Here is a 23,448-nt window from a genome sequence, read left to right as displayed (position 1 = left end):
CAGAGGAAATTTAATTGTCCAGAGTAACAGAAGTGGACTCCTCAACTCCTGCAAAATTTGACTAAATGAACACTGGTTGTTTTGCACAGAGGCAAGTGAGGAGGAAACTCCAGAGGTGTTTGTGGCAGCATCTGGCATGCTCACTGCCCACTCACCTCTCAAAGCCACTTTCACCACATCTAGGTAGTAGTTAGTCAAACTACTAACCCTTAAAATTCATGTACAGAAAGCTGAGAGAACGTGCCAGTATGAGTATGAACTATGCAGAAGTTTCATTTTATGCTTAAAACAAAGACTGCACTTTTAAAATACTTGAAAAATATCTCTTTTCTGTAAATTTAAAATATGCTTTTGGTTTAAAAAAGTATGACAGAAAATATAAAAAGTAATACGTTTTAATGCCATATAAAAAAACCTTAAAACTTTTTTTGTGACAGACAGTTCTCACCTCTTTATCTGTCAGGGAAGACAATCTAGATAATTTAAAAAAAAACCAACCAAAACACCAAAAGTCCCCAGTGCCCATCCCCCTCCCCTCACTAAAGCCCCCTAAACAACAACAAACAACAAAACAAAAAGAAAAACCCACCACAACAGTGTCTCCAAAGTTTTCAGACAGATAACAAGTGTGTCTAGTAACGATGTAATGAAGAAGGAGTAAAAATAAACCCAAACATTTAGTCTAAAAAGGAGTTGAAATTAGTCTGTGGTCATTAACACTAAAATATCTTCTTATACGCTTTTTACATTGTTGTTCATATCACTAAGCAGCAGATTTATGGCCCCACTGTGCATTTCCATACCTTAGAAAACTTAAAATTTCTTTTAAATGCAACTTTAATTTTGATTATTGGTAATGCTCAGTTTTCAGAAAACATCATCCTAGTAATAATAGTCACACAATCACAGGATATGGGTCAGGTTGGAAGGGACCACAGTAGGTCATCTAGTCCTACCTCCCTGCTCAGAGTCATCCCAGAGTACGTGTCTTGGGTTGCAATGCAAAATGTAACCAAAATTATGTATTCTATTACTTACTATCTATTGAAACCAGGTGATGCAGTGTTCTTTATCTCTTCCATGACCCATCCTCCCTCCAGGGGGATAACTTCTGTTAATGGGCCATTGAGCCAGTCACTGCATGACTGATAAAATTACATCATCCCATTGTGAAATGCTCCATCCAGGGGGAGGAGCCAAGCATTTCCACCTGGATATAATCGAGACTCACACCACAGGCAGCCTTTTTCCACTGAATTCCCAGAGGAGAGAGACTGGACCCATTTACACCACCTGACCTTCAGAGGAAAACTACACCCTTCTACAGGATCATTGCTTCAACAGAACCACATCTGTCACTCCAGGAAGACTGCAGCCACCATTTAATTGGACTGCTACCAACATCCTGACCAACAGGGCATCAGATTGTATTCTGACTCTGTCAGTGGGTTGTTTTTTTGTTGGTTTTCTTTTTTGTACTACTGCATTTTTTATTTTAATTTTCACAGTAAAGAACTGTTATTCCTATTCCCATATCTTTGCCTGAGAGCACCTTGATTTCAAGATTATAATAATTTGGAGGGGATGAGGGGGTGGTTTACATTTTTATTTATTTCAAGGGAGGTTTCTGCCTTCCTTAGCAGACACCTGTCTTTTCAAACCAAGACAACACAGCACAGGATTGTGTCCAGATGGGTCTGGAATATCTACAGTGAGGGAGACTCCACACCCTCTCTGGGCAATCTGTTCCAGTGTTTGGTCACTACACAGAGAAGTTCTTCCTTAAGTTCAAGTGGAACCTCCTGGGCATCAGTTACCACACATTCCTCTTGTCCCACTGCTGGGCCCCACTGAGCTGAGCCTGGTCCATTCTCTGACCCTTCCCTGCAGACACTGACAGACATGGATGAGGTCCCCTCTCAGCTGTCTCCTCTCAAGGTGAACAGTCCCAGCTCCCTCAGCCTTTCCTCATAAGAGAGATGCTCCAGTCCTTTAATCATCCTCACAGCCTCTGCAGGACCCACTCCAGGAGCTCCATGTCTCTCCTGTCCTGAGGAGCTCAGAACTGGACACAGCATTGCAGGTGAGGAGAGGGGCAGAATCATCTCCCTGACCTGCTGGCAATGATCTTCCTAATGCATCCCAGGATTCCACTGGCCTTCATCACAAGGGCACACACTTGTCCACCAGGAACCCCAGGTTACCCCAAGCCTGTACTGGTGCCTGGGGTTGTTCTTCCCCAGGTGCAGGACCCTGCATTTGCTATTGTTGAATTTCAGACGGTTCTCTCCCAACTCTCCAACCTGTTGCGGTCCTTCTGAAGGGCCGCACAGCACCTGGGGGTATTGGCCAGTTTTGTATCCTTAACATATACTCCCAGTCTTGAATGTAATATTATTGGCTCAGAAAAAAGGGATATGCATAAATCCATTTTAGCATTCCTATTGCCAAAAAATATAAAAACACAGCTCAAGATCATAGAAAAAGTCCTGTATGATTAAATTGTATTACAGCATCATGCATGCTTAAGCAAGGATTGCTCACCAACAGGCAATTTTTCAGTTAAATATACACTCATTGAAAGCATATATCTACAAATTTTTTCCCTTTTACAAGCACATGTACATTTTAATTCATCTATAGATGAAAAAAAATCAAAGCAACTGATGCTTAGGGAAAGGTGCATAAGATTTTAATCCTCAAAAATGCACAAGTAAATAGTTTAGTGAATTTTTAGTCCTTTCTGCATCCTAAGCTATGCTATGAAGACTAACCTATTGCAATATGGTATTTTAACTGATCTTCTAACAGATATCTGCTGAAAGACAAAGCCAGTGTTGAGAAGAGAAAAAAATATGAAAACTGAAATCAAATAATAGCCTAATTTTAAATAAATAATTATGATAGCACCCAGAACTTTCTGTCATTTGATTAAAAAAGTCTAAAATAAAATTAACATGTTGCCCTTGTACTAATGCTGCACAGTGATGATGGTCTGTTCAGACAACCTAGTAAGAGAAAACAGTCTGAAAAATCAAATTAAAAATTATATCTGTATGAACACTGTTTCAACAATGGGACTATTATCAAAAGACATGGAATAAAGGCTTGAGCACTGCTGCTACTTTATCTGAAACAAAATATGCCAGCAATTGGGGGGGGGGGGGGGGTGGTACACCCAGGATACAAAACAAGTATTCAGATAATACATCTTTCTTGCACTATTTGTTAATCATAACTAAAAACAATTCTTGCTCTAAACTTAGTGTTGAGCTACAAATCAATATGACTGTGGAAAAAACATCAGCACAGAATTCTGCTCGTGCTTTACCTTATATTCACATGCATTCAACACATAATATTTAGGTTTCTGAAGAGCCATCTTTTTCCTAACAAACTGTACTGAACCAAGAATTTTATTCCACATTTAATGTAATTCTTTAGCCAGCTGGTCTTTCTGTTCTTGCATTAGAAAAGGTGGCTGGGAGAAATGAATTTGAGTTCAGTGTATCCATTTGTGATAGATTGGCATTTAAGAAAACAAAGAAAAACACCTAAGGAAGTTAAAACCGCTGGAGGCTGATGGGAGTTTTTCTCCTAGCCAACAACTGGCCATTTCTAAGAATTGACAGCAGTTTTAACCATTGAAAAGTGAGATCAACCTGTGAACACCACCTTAAGACCTAAGCCTGGGAATTTGTTTGTCTCTTTGTTTCCTGGCTGTGAAAGGTAACTGAGCTTTAGCTGGCTTCCCGTCCCCTGCCCGGGCCACATGGCCCGGGCGGGGGCTGGGCTGGGCCTGCTGCGGCCTTGCCCCGGGCTCTGGCCAGGCCAGGCCAGTCTCTGGCTCGGCTGCAGTTTTTGCTGTGACTGAATTCACCAGAGACTGCCGAGTAAAGAAAGAAAAAAAGCTCTTGACCTGCGGTGGGCTGAGACAGTGACCACACTCCAGAGCAGCCACGAAGAATCTTCCATCGCAGACAGCTCCAGCCGCTGCTCCGGCAGAGATCACAGAACCATCTACAAAGCCTGGGCAAGATTTTAACTCTTTCATTAGCCAGATGAGACTTGCAGATTAATCCTTTTTTCCAGAGAAAGAAAAAGAGAGTAATCGACATGTAAAGAGACTTTATAAACTATTAGAGACAGTAAAGAAAAGAATTAAGCTTCAGAAGAGGTAGAGAATAAGGAGATGCTTTAATTAAGCTGAAATATTTTTCTGTTAAAGTTATGGAGATTGACAATAGTGTCCTGAAAAAACTCCTTTAATTCATGACAGTATATTGGGAGGAATAGAGTGTTCAAAGTGTGGATTTTGAGCAAAAGGTGAATTGTGATACAGTGAGGTGCTGGAACAGAGTGAGGAGAAGTAATAGTTGAAGATTTGAGGCCTTGAGAGGCAAAGAGAAAACTTCTGTTTCCAGGGAAGCTCACAGAGACAGATGAAGAGAACTTTTGCCTTTGAATAACTCATCCTTAAAAATGACATCCCTAGACTCATGGCCCATAACACACCTCAGAGTGATGTGAAATGGGAGGAGAAAATCTATGACAGATTTCCGGGCAGCTGGCATCAGAAAAATAGAAAGCTATAACAGAAATAGTTTTCTTGTGAGAAACTCCATAGATTAGCAGAAGAAGACTTCTGTTTCTCTACAGAGACTGATAAAAAGATTCTAGCAGGAATTTGGGACTGTTTTAAACACCAAATTTCCAAAGATTGTTGTCTCTATGTTGTCATGTAAACAAAAGAATGGTTGGGTAGTGGGAGAAAAAAGGGTTTTCTGGAAGTTTTATTTTAGTTTTCTTATTCTTGTAGTTTTGTTAATAAACTTTCTTTATTCCTTTTAAGTTTTAAGCCTGTTTTGCTCTTGTTCTAATCCACATCTCACAGCAAGAAATAAGTAAGTTTTCTAGTATTTTTTTAGTTACTGCTTTAAAACCACGACACCATACTAATGCTGGAAATGATGCTCAGGGAATCATGGTGCAGAGGCCCACCCCAGGCAGAATAAATAGACATGGGGTTCCAGTGCCTTCTTTCCTTCTCAGTTCTGGGCATTACAAATACTGGATCACAGTACCCAGCACTGACTTCACCACATGCTGGACTCAACAGAAGGCAAAAGGACAATATTCAGAAAGAAGACAATAAGGAAAACAGAAGAGATAAATTTGAAATACTAGAAAAGAACCTAAATTTAATTCTTATGGCTGGCAAAATGCATTACATAAGATCTCTATCAAACTCTCAAGTGTTCTACAAATCATGTCTTCACAGCGATTAGAAAATATGTTCAGAAAGCAAAAGAAAGCCCAACCTTTACTGTCAGAACACATCAGTATACCCTCCTTTGGCCTTAGAAATCTGAATGAGATGTACTAACAGCTAACACGACTGCCACAAATTGCTAGCATCTACCTTAAAGATCCTCCTATTTCCAGGTAAGAGTATGGCCTTTTTCCATAGAAAATAAAGTCACACTTCACCTAGCTTTTGCAAACATTTATTACAGGGCCTTCTTCCTCTCAAAATACTTTGTGTACAGCTATACTTTTCTCCTCTTCCCCTTTTTTTTCAATGTTTCCAATTTCACACTTACATTGCAATGTTTGCACTGGTACAAGTATTCAGAATTATGTAAAATAAAATTAAATATTCAAGGAAGATTTAAAGTCTGATGTCTTTTGGCTCTCTGAAAGCAGTTTGTTAACTTTATTAAAATAGCATCAACTATTCTTTTATGTTGAATTGTTTTTCAATTCTGTACTAATACCTCCCTTCAAGCATAGACAAAAGCACATTTACTAAAGATAGGTGGTTTTATTTCAATAAGAATTATTCTTAATCTATTGAATCAATCAGCAAAAGTGTTTCCCCCTCTGAAGCACAGAATTAGCAAAAATTAGAAAGAAACTAACTTGCTTTATCTTCTTTCTTTCAGCTTCTGCTGGAACAAATAATTTCATAAATAATGTCTCCCTTTTGCACTGGAAAAGAATTTACTCTACAAAACTGGTGAGAAAACGTGTGTTAGCAACATTATTTCATACTAGATCAAAAAATCTCAACACTGTACCAGCTATTAAGAAAAAAATGAACTCTATCCAAACCAAAACCAGGACAAGTATATGTTCTCGGTGGAACCACTATGCAAAAACTGTCAGGACAGTCACAACTCTTCCAGCAGCTGGAAAAATTATACTCTGCAACAGCTACCTCCAAACCCAGAACTTGGAGACTCTTCATAGTTTAAATTTCAGGATATATGTATCAATGACCTACTAAACATTTAGCACTACTTTTCACATTTTCATTCCTGGAAATTTCTGCATTCCTTCAAGAAACATTGTGTTCTGTCCTTAGCAAGTTATTTTCAAATGTTGTATTGCTTTTTACTCACTAGCCTAGGTGAATGAACTTAATAATCAAATTTTATTATTTTTCCCCTTCCAAAAACACCCTAACACTTTCTATTCCCTGTGGACTGCAATAACACTTTGTCCTGGTGTGACTTTATGTTTGTATCCCCAATTGTCTGTTCTGTTTATGCTGGATGTTAAGTTCTGCACCTTTAAGACTGGCTCCGAGAACGAAGGGGGGGAAAGAAGAAGCGCTCAGTTTGTTTTCAGAAACGGCACTCACTCCTGCGCGTGCTGCTCTGGACTGTGTTATCTGCAGCATGGACAGACAGTGGGACAGAGCTCTCCTTTGCTTTTAGTTAGTTTTAGTTTTCAGCTAGCTGAGGCAGAGAAGTTCCCTGGACTGTGTTTTTTTTCCTTTTTCTTGGATCTATTCAAACCTGCTCTGGACTGAAAACCCAGGAAAACACTGGGAGCTCATGCCTGTGGCCCACCGGGGCCTGGGCCTCGGCACTTTCCAGCGCCAGAGGGACTGATAAGAGCCTGAGCAAGCCAAGCTACACCCCATGAAAAGGACTTTTCTGGATTTGCCAGCTCTTCGAACAACGGGAAGTTTTATTGTTTAATATTATTCATTTTTTATGCTTGTAGGTACTTTGCTTGTTAAATAAACAGTTTTTTCCACTTTTCTCCAAGGAAACCATTTCCCAAACTAGCTGGGGGAGGGGCCGCTTAAATTTGCTTTCTGGAGGAGCTCCATTCGGATGTTTTCTCCTAAATTTGCCCTAAACCAGGACACACCTCTATATATATCTCTACAATGCTAGTGAAGTTTTATCCTCACATTGTAAAAACTCTGAAAATCCTTCTACTCATTTCATAGTTTAGTATTTAAAGAAAATATTTCAGGTGCAAATGATGAAGTCTCCAGATCTACAAGTAGAATCTGTCCAATTAATCCTGTGCTTGGTCTCTTCCCTTCTCCATCTTTGCTATCCAGCAGTATATCTCACTAAACCTCAGAAAAGAATTAGCTATTGAAACAGTGAAATCTGTAGGGCATCACAAATTGCTGAGAAGAGGAATGGCAAGAAGGAGATGTTATATATGGTTCATTCAACCTTATTCTTTGTCTCAGAACTATTAAAAACTATCACTACAGTGATATATTTCAATTGTACAGATTTTCAATATAGTACGAGGCACCTTTTCCCAACTTCAATTTACTAAGACAAATAAATAAACCTACCTATAAAGAAATTCAAATAAAATTACTTTAAAATAAAACCCAGTCACTCATCCTAGAAATTAAACTTTGTAGAGAAATTCAACATTATTTTTTACAAAAACACCTAGTAGAGTGTATTTCTGTGCTTATTATAATACAATCAGTCTTAGATGATGTTATGACACATAGCTTTATATCATCAAATACAAGATAAGGCATAAATATCACAGCTGTGCTCCCTACATATTTGTGGTTAGTATCAGCACCCTAAACATACAGAACAACATAAAATTAAATCAATATTCAATCAAAAATCCTTACCACTTTGCACCCCATATCTGTTTTGCATGCTTTTCTCCCTGAAAACATTAGGATTCCTTGCCAGGACAGCCTGCAGCAAGACTGGTATATCTCCCTCTGGATCATCACTGCCAAGGTTATCTTTCAATTCTCTGGAATTGTGGAAGTAAGCAAATAAAGAGGCAAATGCATTTTCAAATTATAAGAAACCATGAGTCAAGTAAAAAAATCCCAAACAACCAAAACCAATCAAAACGACAGGATTTTACTGTTTAAATACAGAAAAAAACCCCACCAAATCTGCACTGCACCACTGTTCTCTAAATCTACTTTTTTCCTCTCATGCTAAAGGAATGGCAGAAAAGGTATTCCTACTAGTCTTCAAAATTACTTTCTGTTAATAAACACTTATATATACATGGCTTTCAGTTTCAGATTATTATGTTTCCTATTCCATTTCTGTATTGTGTTTTTCTCCATAAAAGAAGAATACTTTGTCATAACATCCAGAAAGTACTATTGTAGAAGTGAAAATAAAATATGCATAAATGCATAGCATTCACATTGCAGCCCAACACTTTGAAAATCTTTTATTTTAGAAGGGGAAATTGGCATATCTTTGACATCACAGGAGTCCCTTTGAACCTTCAAAAAGTTTCTGTAAATGCATCCATATTTTCACTTTTTCTTTGCACTGATGATTTGAAGAGCTACTTTCATTTGATCAAAATAATAGATTAGAACACGTAGGAAAAAGACAGGGCTGTCCACATAAGACAATTCAAAAAACACCAGTGAAAAATGAAAAAAACAAAAATACTTGCTGGTTCAATTCTTAAAAATTTTAAGTTCAATATCTAATTTGAACTGGCATAGATCTTGCATGGGTGTCTCAAAAAAGTATCTTATTGTGTAATACTGGGTATAAAATTTGTCAGTGTACATAACTAACGAAAGTGGAACACAAATTACTTTTCCACAATCAATACCACAAAGTCCGCACTCCTAATTAGCAAGAATGGAACAAGCAGCATACCTATTTAAAAAAAAAATAGTTATGCATAAGGGCTGTTGGACAATTACTAGCTTTCTGACGGAAACAACTGATTCTTATGCAGCAGTAATCGTCTAAGCTAGCCTAATAAAAAACCTGCACGTTCTAATTTTCAGATACTAACACCCTTCTCAATTCAGTTCAGTTTAATTTAAAGTAATAAGTGCAGGCATTCAGGACCTCTGATCGAAAAACCAATATGATTTTGCAGAAGCCCTTTATTGTTTACATTATACACTTATGTATACATTCTAAAACTAATGTTCACGCGAACACGCATCTTTTCATTGGTGCCCCTATCCTGTCCATGCGCTCTGCACGCACTCCTCAAAGCACAGGATTGGTTACAGTCCAGGTGTTTAACCACCCTGTTATCTGGCTCTTGTGGTCTTGTTTTCTTGCTTTTTAGCTTCTTCCTTCTTATTTTTAGAACAGCTTATGTCTCAGCAACCTTGACAAATTCCAGAGGGTCTGATACGAAACTCTACAGACAGTTTGGCTGGTGCACACTATGGCCCAAGCTGTTCAGATGCATTGCTACAAATCAGGATAGTGATCTGATACAGTTGAAGTTCAAAATACATACATGTGATCTGTTGACACCTGATTGAGACTGTGGATGAGCTGTGAAACCAAGTTTTCATCCCTGCAAGCCAGAAGGCAGTTCACCTCTTCAGCTATGCGTCCATTGAAAAGCAGGCTTTTTGTTGTGGTAGCAGGTAAAGGTGATGGAAGAGGCAGCTGGTTCAAAACTGTTATCAGAAAATAGAAAGGAGTTCAGAATCATTTAATGAAACTAGAGCATACAAAGACAGACACTCCCTCATGTGATTAAGAAAGAAAATCTGACAACTACATTACTTGCATTAATTACCTTGAATGTGCCTTGAAACTTGGAAAAATTAGCAAGATCAGCAAAACATTTATTAAAACAGTATAAATTCAGCTAGTTAATTGAGCCTACTCTTCTGCCTCTACTCATCAAGTCCTCCATGTTTTTAGGGCATCAGGACTTGTAAATTCCAGTACCTTCTTTTCACACAGAAAGAAATAAGGTGAAGCAGTGACATGCCTTTCTCTTTCATGCACTCCTGACTTTCTGAACATCAGAGAAATATGACAGAGAAAGAAGCAAACACACCTAACACAAGAGCTAATCCTACCAAAGGTAATTCAATGTTTTAAGAAACTCTTGCACCAGAAGTCTGGCCAGAGACTCCTACCAGTTCAGTATTTTGACTTGAGAACCATACCTACAAATAATTAGTGCTGGAAAACTGTCCATAGCCCAGAAAATTATGATTTGTGTCCTGATGGCCCATTATTATACACACATAATGGTGCATATATACACACATAAATACATAAACAGCATCTTCCAATTTAATAATTCAGAATATCAGAAAGACATCAAGTGGTGTTTTTCCCCCCCACTGAATACATTTGCTTTTTTTTACTACAGGCAATTAAATTCAGTTGCTGCATATATACTTTCAGTGTCTCTTGAAAAGTCTTCAAATTTCAACAGCATAATAATAAAACAAGGGCTCAGAATAAGCACTTGGATCACTGAGCTATAAACTCTTGCTTACACTTTATAAAAAAAGATGCATCTTTGTCCCGATTTCTCTTATTGGAATGGCTGTTTTAGGACTTCATTATAGTAATTATAAATCTCCTCTAAATTTCCACTAAAAATTTATTTTTGGTCAGATTATAACCATTTGGTTTTTCACCAGCATCAACTTTTAACGTAAATAGTTATTTTTCTTTCCTTGCATTTTTTCTTCCTGCCATATTTAAAGACAGTACACATACCTCATCTATTCCCAACCAAGAAACAAGCCTCATAGGTTCAGCTGCTTATTTCCATTCTAGCAGCCACTCTTTACACTTGCTAATTAGAGCAACTTTTTTGTACTTTGTCCAAAACTAAGGAACTTGGTTTCAAGTATATTCAGAACATTCCACAACTCTCGATCTGAACATCAGTCTAATAATCTCTCTCTCTCTCCAGTGAAGATGATTATATGTGTGTTTTAGAGAAGTATTTCATCATTTATATGTTTTTCTTTATTTGTGGGGTTCCCGGATATGTTACCGAATGATATTCCAAACAACAAATTCCTATGTTTTTTGTTTTGGGTTTACTTAAAGGTGCTTTAACCTACATGTTTCAATTAGCATATTTTGTTTGAATATATTTTTTCAATTCTAGCAAGGACAAGAAATATTTTAGTACCAAATCTGATTTTGAACAGATTTGCTTTTAAGAACTTTAAAAATAAAACTATTTTTAGTATTTTGAAAATGCAGGTATATTTAGTGAAGAGGTAGAAGGGAACATAGCAAAGACAAAAAAAAAAAAATAATACTTACGGTCTGTAAGACTAGCAATCCCTGCAAGAGTAGTGATGGGAACATGAGGCATATCCCCATTCATCCTGAAGTTCTGGGATGGTAGCAACTACACAGATATTTTAGTTCAGGTGCCAGCTATCATTACTTCCCATCTCCCAAGCACTAAAAAAAACAAAGAAACAAAAAAACAAAACAAAAAAACACAAAAAACAAACAGAAAACCACAAAACCAAATTAAAACTCTCAGTTTACTTAAAATAATTTTAAATTCAATAACATAAATGAAACATAGACCATAATCTCAGATTCATAATAAGCAAATTTTGTCAAAAGTGGGTAGAACAATGTAGAATTTAAATATCAAATGGCATTAAGCAATCAAAATGTAAGCTGCTGGTTTCAGAAGCACAGTCCATCATCAAAAAAGATGCAACATAAGGCAATCAAAAGACAATTTGCTCAGGTTATATGATACCAATGCAAAAATTGGGAACAAAACTTTTTTTGGCTCATAATGCAGTGGACACCACTTAATCCATAATCAGTTTAAGCAATTAGCTACAATATTCACTTCCCAGTTTTGGAGGAGATATTTTTCATATAAAAAGTTAGCAAAAAGAAAAGAAATAATTTACAGGTGCAAATGTCAAACAGTAAGCAAAATGACAAATACAAAATCTTAGTATATTTTTGTCATAGTTTAACCCCAGCCAGCAGTTAAGTGCCATGCAGCTGCTCATTCCCACCACCCAGCCACCCCAGGTGGGATGGGGAAGAGAATCAGAAAAAGGCAAAAACCCATGGGATAAGAACAGTTTAATAATTTAAATAAAGTAAAATATACTACTACTACTGTTAATTGTAATGAAAAGGGAGATATAAAAGAGAAATAAAACCCAAGAGAAATAAGTGATGTGCAATACAGTTGCTCACAACCCACTGACCAATGCCCAGCTCATTCCTGAACAGTGATCGGCCTCTCCCGGCCAACTCCCCCAGTTTATATACTGGACGTGACATTCTATGGTGTGGAATATCCTTTTGGCCAGTTCAGGTCAGCTGTCCCAACCATGCTCCCTCCCAGCTTCTTGTGCAGCTACTTCCGGGCAGAGCCTGAGACACTGAAAAGCCCTTAACTCAGGGTAAACCGTGCTCAGCAACAACCAAAACATCAGTGTGTTATCAGCATTATTCTGTACTGAATCCAAAACACAGTGCTGTGTCAGCTACTGAAAAAAATGAACTCTGTTCCAGCTGAAACCAAGACAATTTAAAAAATAGTAGTATTTCAAAATTTATCTGAAAATATCTCTTAAATATTAAACACTCTCTGGTCAAACTATTACCAGGGACTGTTTCACCCCCTCTGCAGAAAGAAAAGGTTTAGTCACCATTGAACTAGTTTATTTCCTGTAAAATAGCATAGTTTATATTCAACTACTGAAAAGGAATTTGTTCATCTAGTTTTTACTCACTATAAAGATCCCAATTATAAAGAAGTCCACACTGTTTAAAACAAACAAAAGAAATCCCACCAACCCCCCCCAAAAGATCATCACAATAATTTGAACTGCATTTCCAAAACAACAAAAATTTACAAATACCACACATTACAATCCACTATTGCTGTACTAATTAAATGAAAAAATTGAGCATGATATTTTCTGAAGACAAAATAAATTAAAGGAACTTGTTGTATATACATTTACCTATAATAGACAGGCTCCTGTCTTAATTCATGAAATAGTAAGACTTCTTCTGTCAGCATTTATGTTGTTCACTTAAGATTCTGAAATAGTGATTTTTTTATACTTACTTTACAAGTCAACAGTTTTGCAAATTATATATACAATACATATAAACCAAAATATCCCTGGCATTTCCTTAATAATCTTTATTTCATTCTTTCTTATGCCACATCAATGACAACATATGATACCACTGTTAATACATATGTACAGATTCCAAGCAAAACAAAGAAATAACGTTCTAAGTATTTTTCCTGCACAAAATTTTCATAACCAGTGAAGTTATTCTTTCAGTGTTTCCCTATCTACACACAACTAAATTATTTTGGGTGGGAGTGGTGGTGGTGTGGTGTGACAAGGGACAACACAACCAATACACAAAAAACTGCCACCCAACACTAAGTTAACTTCCTTTGCTGCACCTGCCACAGGCTCATTCCCACCACTAAACTACATTTGTTTGTTAAAAATATAATACATTACAGGTGCAGAAATCTAGTTAAGGAAACTGCTGCAGACAGATATACGCTGTGTGGGTTACTGTGTTTGGGTTTTTTTTTTAATCCAGGAGAAAACAGCCTTCAAACACACAGAGCAGTTTCAAATGCTACTTGATACTGAAGCTTCTTTACCCGAAATGAATACCAATATACAAAGAATTTCAGTTGTTTCTTAGTTCCATAAATAGGCAATTCTTAAAAAAAAAAAAGGACCTAACTTTTACCACAATGAGTCTGCAACAGCAAACCCACAAGAGTTAACAACACTTTTAGAACTTAAGTTTTCATTGAAAGGTAAGTTAAAGAACACCTTTCACACATAAGTTGTACATACAAGAAAAATACCATGTCGGATAAACCCTCCTCTCCTGACTTAAACTGTATCAAAATTGATGAAGGTCACATAACTATTCAGTATTATTGTAAATCCCATATGTAACACAAGGATGGGGGGAGGGAGGGGAAATTTGTTTACTTTCCCTTCCTGTTCACCTTGGAAAACTGTAAACATCAGAGACAGTCACTAATAATGCAAGTTATTTCCTGGTATTACTGCTACAGTAATTATACAGGTATTAAATGGAAAAAAAAATCCCTCCAAAAGTAGACACCTAAATTAGATACCTTCTCCACAGATCCATAAGAAACATGAACTGGCAAGATCCAGATCCATGAGTGGAACAAGTGCAGACAGCTAGCTAGGATGGTCAGGGAAAGAGTAAGTTTTCCAAGAGGAGAGTAGAAGGGGCTGGTTTGTTTAGCTAACAAAACAAAGGTCAAGATGTGGTTGCTCTGTCTAGGGCAGTCAAAGAAGGTGACAAAGGAAGAATGCTCAAAATATCGAGCAGTTAGGGAAGAAAATTGACAGCTCAAGACATGTTCTTTCACACAAAGTATCAAAATATCATGCAACAATTAAGGGCTTGACAAGCCAGACAAGTCAAAATATACAAGTTTTGTTGTGTTTTGGTTTTTCATTCCCAACTCTACGAGTCATTTATCAATATTTAGAAACTTCTGCATTATCAACTTTGTGCAGTAGCTACCACCAGTAGTAGTGCAGCATTTCTACCTCTAAACTGAAAAACTAAATGTTACTTTATGTCTTGGGGATGGTTTTAATCTCATATCTATTTTTTTGTTGTTTTTGTTTTATGTCCAGTATAGTCATTGCCACCCCCCCCCCCCCCCCCAGCAGTATCACGGTTGGGTGAGAGGCAACCCAGAATCCTGTCAGGGTTGATGACCAGGGGCTGCTGCTTCCTCCTAGTGGGGTGATCATCTTGACAGCCACGTAGAGTGGTGCCTCTGACTGGATGTCCAGTTATCCAGTTGCCCTGTGGTTTTTGCCTGTTTCTCTTTTTTTTTTTCCTTTTCCTTTGGCACTGTGACTGGAGCTTGCTTCTCTGCTTGCTTGGGAGCTCTCTCCACTGGGCTGCTCCCTCTGTATGGTGGCCCAACCCCGAGACCAGCCATCGCCGGTGAGCTATCCAAGTGAGCAATCCCCTGCCAGCACTGCTTGTTTTCTGCTGCTGCTTCAGGGTCTTTTGCTACACTTTAACCTGACACCCCATACCTGCCCAGACATTCCATGGCTTCTGTCACAACTCTGGAGTCTTTGCTACACTTTGTTTGCCACCCCAGGTGTGCCCGCCTCTGCTGTTCCAGCCTGCTGCAGTCCACTCAGCTTCCCGAATGGCACTGAGACCAGCTGCTTCCAGTGACTTTGCAAAGGAAAGCCCCTTCTCTCTTTCTCCCACCAGCTGAGCTGCCATTAAGCATGTGGAGAGGAAGCTGAGCTCACACCACACCGCCCCCTGCAGCCACGGGGGAATGAATCATCACACCTGCCCTGCCTGGCCAGTAGCCAACAGCACCCCTGCCGGCTGTGGTCATAACTACACTAAAGGGGAAAGTGCTGTACAGCCAAAAGAAAACTGTTATTGGGACTTTTTTCTGTTTGTTGTTGCTGCCGTTGTTGTTGTTTCTCTTGTTATACATATTAGTAAAGAACTGTTATTCCTTTTCCCATATCTTTGCCTGAAAGCCCTGTAATTTCAAAATTATAATAATTTGGAGAGAAGGGAGTCATATTTTCCATTCCAAGGGAGGTTCCCACCTTCCTTGGCAGGCACCTGTCCTTTAAACCAGGACACCTTAATATTAGCTGAATTAAGGAAATCAAAGAACTGTTGCATTGAAAAGCTTTTAAACAATGCATCATTGTTGCAGTTCAAACAGAGAAGTAGAAACTCAATTTACATATATGCATAGACTTACATATTTAGTATATACATATACTCTTGCTGCTTTATAAGAAAAAACAGATATTGTAAAAGACATTCCAGGGAGGAAGAAACTACAGTGCAAAAAGGAAGTGATACAAAGAACCCCTTTGAGAAAGGGAAACAGTGAAAGGGCAGCAGATATTGAGAATAATGTATGAAAAACTATCATCATAACATATACAAAAAAAAAAAAAAAAAAAAGTGAAACCAAGATAGCAAGGACACTAATATTGAAAAAGTTGATGCTACAGGTAATAACTACACATTTAAAGCACGACTTCTGTATGTTATCTTCCCTTTTTTTTGTCAATTATATATTCTCATTTACTGCAAATTAACATTCCAAAGAAAATTCCTACTGAAATGTTAAATTTTAAATGTTGTTCATTGGTTGGGGTTTTTTAAAGTGTATTGTGGTTTAACCCAGATAAGCACCATGAAGCCATTCCCTCACTCCCCCTTCCCCAGTGGGATGGGGAAGAGAGTCTGAAAAAAGGTAAAACTCGGGTTGAGATAAAGTGTATTGGGTCTGGCTAAACTGGAGTTTAGCTTTGCATTGGTAACTAGAAAGGTGTTGAGAACACACCAGTGTTTTGGCTTCTGCTGAGCAGTGCTGGCGCAGCATCGATGCTGTCTCTCCAACATCCCCCCCCAGCTCAGATAGAAAAGCTAAGGAAGGGAGGGCATTTGTTATTGTACAATGTTTGCCTTCTGGAGCAACCACTACATGTGCTGAAGCCCAGCTTCCTGGGAAGTGGCTGAACATCACTCACGGATGCAAAGTAGAGAATAAAATATTTTGTGCTTTTTTCCCTTTGTTTGTACACAGGACCTTTGCTGTTGCTTTAGTAAACTGCCTTATCTTGACCTACAAGGGGTTTTTTTCCATCTTATTTTCTCCCCTTTCTCTTTCCTCTTGGTTGAAATACATTCTTGTCCCCTCAACAAAAATACCAGTTCTTCCATGGCTTAGCTATGTACATTCACAAGAACAATGGAAAACAAAATAAAGGGAAAAATCTGTTTATGTGCAGTAATACACAGGCTCAGTAGTAATGGAAAGATAAGTAACACCTCAGGATTCAGAAATTTAGTATTTACATTTGAATGTTTCATTCTCCATACTCCAGAGTATTCTTTAACTTATATCTTTAGATTTAAAAAGTAACTTTGTAGTGGGTTGACCTTGGCTACCTTAAATGACTAACCTAATATATTTCTGAGAAAAAAAAAAAAAAAAAGAGATAAAATTAGATTAAAATTAAATTTTAAATAACTGCTAAAATATCAAATCTCTATGTCTTTCTTTTTCTAAAAAACATTATTTTAAATAGAACATGTTAAAGACAGTTCTGTTTTACGTAGTTTATATTATGAAATCTTTAGTTAGGATGAAACTACTTTAAAAACTGTTTTAATTTCTTATATGTTGAATAGCATTGTACTGATATAACCACAGCACTATGCTCAAAGTTTGTGCAGCTGCACAAAGTAAACCAGTACAACTCATTTATTAGCTACTTTATAATTTAGGTGAGCAGTGAACTCTTCTTTTAAAACAGCAAACATGCTATTATAAATTTAAGAAGCCTTGCGTCAACCAGTTTTAAGCTTCCAAATTTTGCAATAAACTACTACTCTTATTAGTTATTACATGAAGCTCTGCTAGTTATCAGTTCATAAACTGTCCTTTAAAAAAATTAAAACCCCCATGCTTAAAGAATGAGAGAGGCAGAAAGATAATTAATTATTATCCTCTCATTCAAATAAGATGCCATGATTGAGTACATCAGACAGATTTAGGTACAAGAGGGCAAAATTCTAGTTTCTGTACCAGAGCTACAGTTTGATACAATGACAGTACTTTTGCTACAAGTTTCCTGAATTAAATGTTTTTTAAAATACTTTAAAAAATACTAAGGAAGGAGATAGGGTTGCCAAAACATCTTAAGTCTAAGACAGAAAAAAGAAGCATACACAATCACAATATAAAGCATTTTAACACAGAAAAAGTCAATATTGGCAAAAAGTTTATGGCATATACAGAATAGTTTCACCTAAAATACTGGCTACAAAAAACTAAGTTTAAAATGAGAAATACAGAAATCCCAGAAGCACAAAAAATGAGATTCAGTGTACTAGTGAAATTAATATGTTTAGTTCAAAAAGTGATCAGTCAACAGACTGAATAATGCTGACAAAGCAAGTGACAAATTAAAAAGTTTGAGATAAAAATTATTTAGCATAACTTCTAAACCAGTATTAGCATAATGCTTTTTCCTAAAGCTATTCCAATAGTAGCTGCTCAAATCACTACAACTACTGTAACAAAAGAAATTTTAGTGAGAAGTGCTGTACTGGGTCAAGTGAGAGTTGCTTATGAATATAAAGCAACCTTTAGAAAAAAATTTTAGAGCAACCAGCTTCTTCCTCTGTGGCTATTGTCACACTGATTTGGCCTCTGCTGTTCTATTCGATAACAATGACACTGATGCCTCTGCTGCCTATGTGCTAGTAGTGGCAGTGGCACCACAGTAAATTACAAGAGAAGCCACAATAAAGGTGGTGGAAGAACACAAAAAAGTTAGGCCTGTGGTTTCAAGAAAGATGCCCCCTAACACAGGTGTGCACCCACAGTTTCTACAAGGGTAGACTAACATAAAGCATAATTGTGCGTTGTACCTGTAATAACCCTTCCCTGAGGAGGCGAGGAATTGACACAAGCAAACAACAAACAAAACCAAACCAGACTAAGCAATATGCAGAGAACAGATACCTATGGGTAGTATGCAGCCTCCCTGACCTATACTACATTAATGTCTAGCAGGAAATATTTAATTTTCTTGCTACCTTGGAATTGCAAAGGGTAAAAATTCATTAGAACACAGTTTCCCAAAAAGAATGAACAGCATTAGTATCTTTTTCTGTCATAGCCATTTCCTTCTTGTAAGCACAGGAAGCTTTTTTGTTTTAATTTTATTTTCTATGAAAATTAAAAAGCACTTATAAACAATGTTCTCTGCTTTAGCATCTCAAATATTTAATTCAGGTGCCTTAGCACTAAGAACTCTTTAAAATGAGGCCATATCACATCCTTCATACACAAATAAATCAGTTATGCATCAAGAAAAAGCCTATTCATTAAGGCAACACAACCTGTCTCAAAAATTTGCAGAAAATGAAATTATATTTACAAAATGTTGTGATGATCAGCAAGGGTACATTATTTCAGTCAAAGAGGAAAATGCAAATCTCAGAATTACTGATTTTCAAGGAAACTGCCCAATGCATTATTGAAGCTATACAAAAGAAAAACAAAAAAAAAACACTGTTCTATGGGAAAGTGTATTTCCTACTATTTCATTAGAGAACTAATGCAAAACAGAATCTGTTTTAGGAGTCTTACTGTTGAGACAGCTCAGTTGTTGCCTTAAAACATGAGGATTAAATTTAAGTGAATGGAAAGAAATCTTGCACCTGATTTCAAAATAAGATACTACTGGCTCCTTCTCATTAAAAAAAGGGGTACCAGATCAAGTTCAACTGATAAGGTAGCAAAATCTAAACCAAAAATTGGTATGTTTCAAAAACTTCAGCTATATAAAATACACATTATTTTTGCAGTTATGTTCACCAGTTCTGCAAAAGAAAGCAGCTAAAACTGTCAAGGAGAATCCAGTTATTCAGAGAATTTATTACTGCTCCTTTACATCTTTTTAAACAATAAGTATCTTCTTTATGAGCCTTTCAACATCAAAGATTCTGACACTACTGAGAGCTGCTGAATTATTTTTGTTCTACAGAAGTAAACATAGAATTAAACTGTAAAATCTTCACTTTGCTTGGAAGCAGTCATATTAAGCATAACTGAGAAAATCAAACATAAAGGGAAAACCCCAAGCTACTTCAGCAGTTCATACATTTACTATTTCCCATCTGTACTACATGTTCCTCATGCAACTTCCATTGCAACAAAAAGTATATCTATAATTATGCTCTTTTTGGTGAATACAGCCTTTTCAATGTTTCAAGCAGCAGCTGATATTATATACAGTTGTGACAGATTGACATTTAAAAAAAAATAAAAATTAAGAAACACCTACGGAAGTAAAGGCTGCTGGAGGCTGATGGGAGTTTTTCTTTCTCCTGGCCAATAACTGACCATTTCTGAGAACTGACAGTAGTTTTGACCATTGAAAAGTGAGATCAACCTGTGAACACCACCCTTTAAAACCTAAGCCCGGGAATTTTTTTTCTCTTTAGTTTCCAGTTTTGAAAAGTAACAGAACTCCAGCTGGCTCCCCCCCCTCCCCGGCCATGCGGCCCAGCAGGGGCTGGGCTTGGCCTGCCGAGATTCCCGGGTGGGGGATGGAGCCTGTGGGGTTTTCTTCCTCCCAGGCCGGGGCCAGGCTCTGCTGTGGACCCTGGCCCTGGGCTGGAGCGGGCCATGGCTGCTCACCTCCACAGTTCACACAGACGACCTCAGGCTGAAAAAAAAGTGTCTGCTGCTTTTCCAATGTTGCCGAGCTGAAATCCTACACCATGAATACCTGCTGCAGCTTGAGCCAGATTTTAACCTTTTCACTACCCAGATGAGACCTGCAGATTTAATCCTTTTTCCAGAGAGAAGAAAGCGAAAGTGATCAACATGTAGAGAGACAACATGAACTATCAGAGTTAGTGAAAGAAAGAATTAAGCTTCAGATGGGAAGAAAAAAAAGAGATGCTTTAATAAGCTGAAATATTCTTTTGTTAAAGCTATGGAGATGGACGATAATGTTCTGAAAAAACTCCTTTAATTCATGAAAGAGTATTTTAGGGGGAATGAAGTATTTCAAAGTGTAGATGTGAGCAAAGGTATCCACTGATGAAACTGAGCAAATGGTGAAGTAGTTGTGATCCCATGAGATGCTGGAACAGAGAAAGAGAAGTGAGAGTTGATGGAGACACTTAGCCCCCAGGAAAGAAGAGAAAACCTCTGTTCCCTGAGATGATCACAGAGACAGATGAAGAGAACCTTTACCTTTGAATAACTCATCCTTAAAATGACACCCCTTGAATTCATGGCCCATGAACACACCTCAGAGTGGTGTGAAATGGGAAGAGAGGACTGATGGCAGAGTTTTCCGGGCGGCTGGCATCAGAGGAATAGAAAACCATGAGAAAACGGGTTTCTTGTGAAGAACTCTCCATAGAATGACAAAAAATAACTTCTTTTTCTCTACAAAGACTGATGAAAAGGCTACTATATAGTTGGGACTGCTTTAACCACCAAATTTTGTCTCTATGTTGTCAGTTAGACAAGGGAATGGTTGGGTGGTGGGGAAAAGGGGTTTCTGGAGGTTTTATTCTGGTTTCTTATCCTTGTAGTTTTGTTAATAAACTTTTTTTATTCCTTTTAAGTTTTAAGCCTGTTTTTCCCTTCTCCTAATCCATATCTCACAGCAAGAAATGAGTAAATTTTCTAGTGATTTTTTAGCTAGTGCTTTAAAACCACGACAACAATCCATTGTATTCAAAAATCTATAGAAGAGCAAGAGCTATTAAAAGGTTTGGTAGGTCAGCTCTGTCAAATGGAAAAGATTTTAGGTTGCAACACACATCTTTGTTAACAAAATAATTGTGACAGAGAGGAAGTAGTAACTTGAGTTTTTTCAACTTCTTGACTGTCATTTATGTTAGCTGGTAGTAGCATTATCCTTTTCTAAAAGCAACTGTGTACTTAAATTATTTACATTTTAAAGACTTTTAATTAGGTTGTATCTTAACCAGGCTGAAAACTTAGTGACTAAACACTGGACCAAAAACTATTCAATTCAGGAGTCTTTTTCAACTTTTAATCTTGCCCTTCTGTCTTTGAACATTCTCAGATTATTCGTAATCTTTATAAAACAAAATTAGTAAGAAATATACCTGTTGATTAAGTAGCTGATTTTGCACAAGACTTGACATCACACCATTTTTGCCTCTTTTTTGGCTTTGAGAAACAATTAAAACACCTCTAAACTTCTTTAATACACACTAAGAAAACTGATGCACAACAGTAACATTTCTTTAAAGATCTGCAATAAATGTCAATGGAAAATTCTGTATTTCTGAATATCTCCAAGAATGGAAATTCACTGAGAATTTATTTCCCTTTAAATCAAATCAGTATTTCCCTTACTGCACACAGCAACTCTAGCTTCTTTTGTTATGCACCTCAGAGGGCTTGTCTTCATCCTCTGTATAAATACTCATTAGCTAGTTAAAGGCAACATTTCAAGCCCTCTTTTTTTTTCACCAGGGTAAACAAACCCAGCTACCTCAGATTCTTCTTCTACATTTCATGCTCCAGCCCCCCAGTCACCTTGGTGTCCCTCTGTCACAGTGTCACAGTCCCTTCAGTTTGTCAGCAACCTTTTTTTTTTTTTTTAACTGATCATGTAATTTACATTCTGGTTTCAGACCATTATTGTCCTCACAGGCTACAGCATACTTCATGGTTACAATTGTCTTCTTGGCATTTTGAGTCCATTTTTTCATCTTTTCCCTTCAACCAGCTTCCATTTCTACCCCACTATCTTACAGCTTTAAGACTTAGCATAGCTTTTTCCCCACTTGATGCTACATATCGCTTACACACTGTCTCACAACATGCTACATTCCACCTCCTCCATGCCATCAATAAGGCCAGTTCCCTCTATGATTAGCCCCCTTCACACTAACAGCCAAAAGCTTTGTTCTGTCTTCTGTAGACAAAGTACATTTCCAAGATTTACCACAAGTCCTTTGCATCCTTGTGGTTTAGGAATGGCACTCCAAAACTACAAGCCACTCATGCCCCTGCCCCTCCAGTGAGAGAGACAAAAGGCAGAGATTATGGGTTGAGATAAGAACAATTTACTGGAAGCAGCAATGAGATAAGAAACAAACTGTAACAGCAACAATATTAATAACAAAAGTATACAAAAAGAAGGTGATTTACATAAAAAAAATCTCACCTAGCCCAAACCCATGAAGTGGGCCCCGAGAAAATAAACAAAATGGCAGAGACACCCTCTGCACCCATACTTTTTCTCCCAACCACCAGCCACACACCCTTTTTGGAAGCAAGAATTCCTTATTTCCCTTCCCCCCCCCTCCCAGTGATGATCTGAGTGGTACAGAATAACAACCTAGACAGCCTACATGGCTCCAGGCTTTGCCCCCTCACAGCTACTGTGAAAAATTAACTCTGTCCTGGTGGAAAAACAGGACAATCCTCCACCCTGAAATCTCTTGTGAACAATATTCTCTTTGAAAAGCATGGAACACTTGTTGATTCTCATACACAAGGTACAACTTTTATACCCTACTTATATAAACTTGTAAACATACTATACTTACCTACTTCATGTATCCACAAATTATCCCATCTTTCCTGAGACTGAAAGGTTATTGAAACTTTCAGTTTAAAAGGCAGTTACACAGCTGAAATAATGAGATACTCTCATCATTTTTGAAAATTGCTAAATTCAGGAATTGATTTTCTTATATTCCTGATGAATTACTGAATGAATTTTAATTTAGCTTGGTACAAGAACTGTGGTCATCAATTTTTTCTCTATCCATATATTGTCAATAT

The 23,448-nt window shown here is 37.5% G+C and overlaps 1 protein-coding gene across 5 annotated transcripts in view; it reads right to left on the bottom strand.

The window, feature by feature from the left end:
- Positions 1-23,448, bottom strand: part of LOC148183445 (nipped-B-like protein) — a 207,767-nt gene that overhangs the window by 158,006 nt on the left and 26,313 nt on the right. For 4 of the 5 annotated variants that reach the window (XM_088061503.1, XM_088061504.1, XM_088061507.1 and 1 more), the window contains exons 2-4: positions 11,325-11,468; positions 9,532-9,697; positions 7,913-8,043 (exon numbers count right to left, since the gene is read on the bottom strand). In XM_088061503.1, coding sequence (XP_087917629.1) covers positions 7,913-8,043; positions 9,532-9,697; positions 11,325-11,388 — 361 coding nt within the window. In that variant the 5' untranslated portion in view covers positions 11,389-11,468. Of the gene's footprint in view, positions 1-1,038; positions 1,133-7,912; positions 8,044-9,531; positions 9,698-11,324; positions 11,469-23,448 lie in introns of those variants that run through there. The other variant, XM_088061506.1, reaches the window with a different exon arrangement.

The sequence above is a fragment of the Pseudopodoces humilis genome, chromosome 12 (genome assembly GCF_049639895.1).
Source record: "Pseudopodoces humilis isolate 2021_Gansu_Grassland_sample_001 chromosome 12, ASM4963989v1, whole genome shotgun sequence".
Classification (NCBI taxonomy): Eukaryota; Metazoa; Chordata; class Aves; order Passeriformes; family Paridae; genus Pseudopodoces; species Pseudopodoces humilis.
The sequence above is the reverse complement of the archived record's forward strand: the minus strand, read 5'-3'. Positions and strand labels throughout refer to the sequence as shown.